Here is a 7,084-nt window from a genome sequence, read left to right as displayed (position 1 = left end):
GATTGAAAATCACTTTTCAAGTCATCCAAATGGAATTCTTAGCAAAACATATTAATCAAAAATTAAGTTCTGATAGATTTACGGTAGGAAATGTATGAAATATAATGATTAATGATTTCTTTATGCCTAATGATTTTTGGCATAAAGAATATATATATACATATATACAGTACAGACCAAAAGTTTGGACACACCTTCTCATTCAAAGAGTTTTCTTTATTTTCATGACTATGAAAATTGTAGATTCACACTGAAGGCATCAAAACTATGAATTAACACATGTGGAATTATATTTAATTCTATAAAATATTTAATTATATATATATACACTATATATACTTCTGCATAACACAACTGATGGTCCCTCCCAATCCCATTTATAAGGCAAGAAATCCCACTTATTAAACCTGACAGGGCACACCTGTGAAGTGAAAACCATTTCAGGTGACTACCTCTTGAAGCTCATCAAGAGAATGCCAAGAGTGTGCAAAGCAGTAATCAAAGCAAAAGGTGGCTACTTTGAAGAACCTAGAATATGACATATTTTCTGTAGTTTCGCACTTTTTTGTAGGGATGCACCGAAATGAAAATTATTGGCCGAACCCGAAAACGGAAAAAGAGGAAACCAAGGCAGAAAACCGAAACACCGAAAGAATTATGCCAATTATTAGTACCATTGCATTTATGGCTATGACTGTGTACTAATCTTACTAAAATCAAGGCATTGCAATTGCATAAATTAATATTAAAGTTTCAAAGAATAAATCAATTATATTAATTTAAACAATTATTATCAATCAAGTATTACATTACTTAAATAACATATACATATATTTTACTGCCTTTGTTTAAATTGTTTAATAGTTTAAATTTTTACAACACATTATCTTGTGGATCCATCAGTTCACATTTACAACTCTACGCATTTCTCTTCCAGTAGGAGGCGCTGTCAGACTGGTACACAAAGCAGCGCAGCAAATGACTTTGAAACGTACAGCGCTCATATTTATTCAATAGATAGCCTTTTGAAGTTTCATCGCAATTCTTGTCTTTCAGTCCCCACATTTAAGACCACCTGAAATCATAATTAAGACTTTCTTAACCCCTAATAACACTGCAGTCATCAATGAAAATTAAGAGCTTTATTTCAAGAACCGACTTTCAAAAACAAACCTTACACAAAATACGTTTCTTTTTATTTTTTTTCCCACCATGTTCAGGGCAAAAGAAAAATATTAGGGAACTAAATTAATATCAGCATATGAAGTATAATCGTCTCTCATTCATTGTCTCTGAGAAAATGCACATCAGATGCTGAAAGCACTGTCAGTTTTTACTTTCACTTTAACATATTGCACAGTTTTCCCGTTGCTTGTGTGCTATCAATTGGCTCACCTCCATGGTTTAAAACATAAATATTTATAAAAATACAGTATATAGAAAAGACATATCTTTAAAATATTGCGACGTAACACCAACGTAAAGCCATTGTTTTTCTCTCACTGAAAGCTACATCTGTCCCGATCTCTGCTCTCATCACTGGCTGCACGCACGACTGCAGACACACCCCCTCTTGAACTCTCGGCATTCAAGTTTTGCAAATCGCTATCCATGGGTCTTTCTCAGATATACTGAAATACGTCCACACCGCAGACTTGTTGCTTCAGACAAGCACGTGCAGGCCGCGGTTTCTGTTTGCGTCAACATACTGTTTCGGCCGTGTTGTTTCGGTGATAAAAGTCTTTCGGCCGAAAACCGAAAAAGCACTTTTGGGCAATTTTCGGTCGAAAATTTCCGCTGGCCGAATATTCTGTGCATCCGTACTTTTTTGTTATGTATATAATTCCACATGTGTTAATTCATTGTTATATATATATATATATATATATATATATATATATATATATATATAGGATATTGCTACAAACATACCCATGCTACAGGTCAAGGGTAACAAATGTATTAATAACTCAAAATAAAATAAATCAAATAAAAAAAAAAATCTGACATTGATAGTCAACGACTACGAAGTGCCAGATCAGTCACTTTTAAATTAAAAGCTATATCCCTGGGAGTCCAGTTAACCACTTGATCAAGGATCTGGCAAGCCAGGTGTTTTTACTTGCCATTTAGCAGATGGCTTCACCAATGGATATGGATCAGCCTAGTCTTATTTACAGCTCCAAACCATTAGAAAAGACAGCAGCACACTCACGGTTCAACTCGAACACAGACTAACTACCATAAAAAGGCAGAAGAGCAGATAATGCCTTACCTCTTAATTAAACAAACACCTCTGCCTGTATTTAATCACTCAGTCCACTCACTCTCCCCCTGTGCATCATAAAACAAGAGGCCTGACTAAGGGGACATTCAATGACCCCGTCCACACCCCTCGAACCTTAAATCACAGGCTCTGTGGGGTCCTCTGCTGGGCCTGTGGCAAGGGAACAGGGTGGGCTGTGGGTGGCAGCACTGGAAAGACTGACACGGTGTTGCGGCAGTAAGTAATGCGCGTGTGGATTAGCGGTATGATGGCCTGATCAATACTGGCGGTTCCAGCCATTAGGAATGCAGCAGAAAACGACCCCCTATGGCAATAAAGCACAGTGTCCGCCTGCTACTTCATTTGCTGCCTCCATTAGTGTAATGGTATCATTATCAACTGTGGCAGTATTTTTTCTAACACTCCCACCCTCCCTTGTTCCCTCGCCTGTTTTTCCGTCTTTTCAGATTTCAGGAATCAGAAGTCATGAGCACTGCACTGCCTCCTTATTTTGTTTTATTTTTTTCTTTCTTTTTACATCACCGAATATAAATCTGCCCCTAGTGCTGTTTGAACACAGGTCTAATTATGTATTCCTGAGTGTGTTTTATGTGGCTGTCCGACACTGTTTCTCTATTATGGACTCATTAATAGGACGTAGGCGTACGGTGACGAACGGAGAGGGGGGAAACGACAAGGGGGGGCAGAAAAGCTGCTGATTACGCCGAAAGTGACACCACCTCCCGCTAAAACACCGGCTTCGACATGACAGCGGCTCGGCATTAGGACCTATAAATCGTTACTTTAACACTAATTTACAGAGGAACATTTTGTGGGAGAAATTGATTAATCAAGACTGGCTGTGTGGCCTCATAATCAGGCCCAAACTGAAGCTAGCTGTTAATTTAACAGAATTGCCAAGGGGAACACAAACCATTTTAATGAGTGTTCACGAATGAAATAGCCTAAACAGCTTTCTCCAGCAAACACACGAGCTGAGAAAGCCAATGAGCCGAGAACTCTCTAAATGATGGGCCGGGAGGAGTGCAAGCCTCTGAACATCTGGCAACCCTCTGTGCTACTCTGCCACTCCGAAATAATGCATTTAGTTATTTTTAATCTTTGTTTATTTATGAACTTCTATTTTTTCCCCTAATCAAAAGCACTATTCTTAACAGGACATAATATCACACAGTCATTAAGAAAGGTGTCAAAAGCAGCAGCGGAGGCCAAGTTGTGAGTGCAAAGAAATAAAACATGCTCAACAGATGGATGAAAAACAATTCATAACTGTGAGGAAAGAAAAACAACAAGGCCCACATTCTCCTGCAAATGCAATAAAACAGTCAAAATGGCATTTATAATTGAATAATACTTTAGTGGGATCTTTGTGGTCACTCTGGCAACGATTGTCCAATGTCCCTTGATCAACTACCAAAACAGTATTTTTGGGTTGAAGGCCATGTAAGGTCACTTCTAAAAGGATGAAGTCAGTTTTTAAAAGGCTATTAGCCAATATTCTCCCTCTTTTAGTGCATGATAATGGAAGTGCTCTTTTTATCATACATATGTGCCACATATGGTTAGGAAATGCCTGGCAAAGCTGAACTAAGGATAAAAATAATTCCTTTTTGAGATGGATAGTTCACAGGCCTTCTCCTGACATCCATCCACATCTTAGTTATAGGGCATGAATGCACATATGTTTATGGCTCAGACAACAGTGTACTCCCTTTTATTTATTATGATGATTAAATGGACCTGCGTTTTATATTAAACAACCACATGAATACACACCAGACCTAAAGTCTAGCTGATCTGTGGTTTTCTACCCAGATCTGTTTATTTTTGTGAAGAAGAGAGATAAGACGAAATGAGATGGGGCAGGGTAGCAGACCTGTCTGTCCGTTCGTCTGCTGTACAGACCCAAAACCAGTTGGATCAATTTCTCAGAGACTCATCTGGTCCCTGTGGCAGCTGCAATAAAGTGGAGGAACCACATACTACATAGATTCCCTGCTGTCAGACATGCTTTTGGATCATGCCATCAGAGAGAGAGCAGACTAAAAATGGACAAAAGAAAGAAAAAGGAGTGGGAAATGAAACAAGAGGTTAGAAAAAGAGAGACATTAATAGAGAAGCTGCTGACAGAACTTCTAATAACTTACCTTTGCTAACTACACTCACAAATTATGCCACATAATTACATGCATCTTGATTACCAAAGTAAATCATCTCAACCACAGACAAGTTCAGAAAGTGGCAAATCAACTTCGTCGAGTACAATTATAAATAAATTATACATTTTTAAATATGTTGGCATGTTAAACATTACTTCAATCTAATAAAAACAATGATTAGAGATCAGTGGCAAAACAGTAAAAAGTAATGCTTGCAATACCTCATTTGCGTCGTATAAAAATAAGTAAAAAACTCTTATTATTTTGTGCCATTCTGTAGCTTTATGCCATTTTTTCTTTATCCATTAAAAAGACTTCAAAACCATAACAAGCTTGACACAGCTAATATGGAATATAATGAAATATCAAAGGATATGTGACCCTGGACACAAAACCAGTCTTAAGTAGCTCAGGTATATTTGTAGTAATAGCCAACAATACACTGTATGGGTCAAAATTATAGATTTTTCATTTATGCCAAAAATCATTAGGATATTAAGTAAAGATCATGTTCCGTGAAGATATTTTGTAAATTTCCTACCATAAATATATCAAATCTTAATTTTTGATTAGTAATATGTATTGCCAAGAACTTAATTTGGACAACTTTTTCCTCAATATAATAATTTTTTTTTTTTTTTGCACCCTCCGATTGAAGATTTTAAAATAGTTGTATCTCAGTCACATATTGTCCTATCCTAACAAACCTTACATCAATAGAAAGCTTATTTATTTATTATGATTGGTTTTGTGGTCCAGGGTCACATATTGGAAGTACAATATCTTACCACTGCACTAGCAACAACAAGGTCATTGGTTCAATTCTCAGGGAATGCATGAACTGATCAAATTTATCTATATCTTGAATGCAATGCAAAAATATGTACAATAATAACATTGACTGTATCTGTCAAAGGATTGGTTCACTTCCAGAATAAAAACAAATCCTAAAAACAAGCATTTGTGTTTAAAAAGTATATAGTTTTTGTTTTTTAGAAAATGACAGACCGTTTTACTAGATAAGACCCTTATTCCTCGGCTAGGATTGTGTAGAGCCCTTTGAAGCTGTATTGAAACTGCAATTTGGACATTCAACTCATTAGCTCCCATTAAAGTCCAGGATATGGAGAAAAATCCTGGAATGTTTTCTTCAAAAATGTTAACTTCTTTTCAAATGAGGAGAGAAAGACATGAACATCTTGGATGACATAGGGGTGAGTGAATTATCAAGAAATTGTTATTATGGTAGTGAATTAATTCTTTAAGAACTGTAATAATCACGAGTTTATGTTGTGATAAAGACCAATATACCAGTGTATCTACTTTCCAGACTAAAAAGCTTCACACAATGACCCTTTACGAAATGTCAGACCTAAAAAGCAACAGGTTCAGATAAAAACAGCTGCACCACAACAGTATTTCTATTACACTGTCGCTGCTAAATTAAAAACACAACATATCCATTTCCTGACCAGCTCATGGAGGAATCTCTAGTTTAGTCAGACTTATGAAAACACAACACATACGTAAAATAAATGAGGGGTGGTTGGTTTAGCAGAGACACCTGCAGAGTGACAGACACCTGGACACGCGTCCTGACTTCATTCATTGCCAGCACGACTGAACACGCTGTAATGCCGCCACACAAGCCATTCCAGCAAAGTCAGTGTGTGGCAGTCATGAGAAAACACTCCCCCCGCGCTGTGCCTCAACACACACTCGTGTGCCGGATGACTGTGCGCACACAGAGACAGAACTCCTCCGATAAAAGAATGGAAACATTACAGGAGCAATCAGCAGCATCACATGCGCACTTCAAATGAACACACAGCACCAACCAGCGCATGCAATACCACCACGGACACACTGAACGGTGGCTTACAAACTCCACAACTACATGTGGTGCTTGGCGAACTGAGAGAAAACTACAAGCGATACCTTTCTCCTCTTTTCCCTCTCACTGTCATCCGATCTTTTCATGTTCCTGAAGTACTGTTTACGCTGCCTCGGTTTCATAGCGCGCAGACCTGGGTTATGTAGTCTTTAGAATCTGCCGTTAGCTTGTGAACTTTTCTTGAGCGGATTTAAATATAATCTTACATATGTTTGTCATATTATATGAAACATGTATGACAATAAACCTGGTGTTGTTGTTTTACGTTGGTGTTTTGTTTTTAAGTCGCTTCCAGCATTCCGGTCAGGACTACATTTCCCAGAATCCTCGCGCCAGGAAAACCACGCTTGTAATTTGAGTCAAACCGGAAGTGTATATAGGCTCAGCTGGGCTGAGAGAGGTTTCCAATGGATTTACTGCTCATGTGGTGCTAGACGTGATGTTAAAAGAATGATTTTTTTACTAAATGTGCATATTAATAATATATAACTAGCTCATAAAGGGAATTACGAGTAATAGAAACTTAGTTTAGAATACAGTTCAGGTATCTAGGTATTTAAAGCTGTTCTTTTATCTTCAGGACATTATATGATTTTCAACATTTTCAGATAGAATACGATCTAAACATAACATTGTTTTTATTATTGGGACTAGGCTTTCTGTCATTTTCAGTAATATATAAATAAATACAATAAAACAGAAAACCAATTTTGAGTGTATATATGGGCCGTTCTACAAAGCGTA

The 7,084-nt window shown here is 37.3% G+C and overlaps 1 protein-coding gene across 1 annotated transcript in view; it reads right to left on the bottom strand.

Annotated features, from left to right (window-relative positions):
- Nucleotides 1-6,483, bottom strand: part of fto (FTO alpha-ketoglutarate dependent dioxygenase) — a 226,293-nt gene extending 219,810 nt beyond the window's left edge. Inside the window, exon 1 of the mRNA XM_073836064.1 lies at nt 6,385-6,483. Within this exon, the coding sequence (XP_073692165.1) occupies nt 6,385-6,462 (78 nt within the window). The 5' untranslated portion in view covers nt 6,463-6,483. The remainder of the gene's footprint in view (nt 1-6,384) is intronic.
- Nucleotides 6,484-7,084: the final 601 nt, after the last annotated feature.

Source organism: Garra rufa, chromosome 3 (assembly GCF_049309525.1).
Source record: "Garra rufa chromosome 3, GarRuf1.0, whole genome shotgun sequence".
Lineage (NCBI taxonomy): Eukaryota > Metazoa > Chordata > Actinopteri > Cypriniformes > Cyprinidae > Garra > Garra rufa.
Note: the sequence above shows the minus strand (reverse complement) of the source record. Positions and strands in the feature narration are given on the sequence as shown.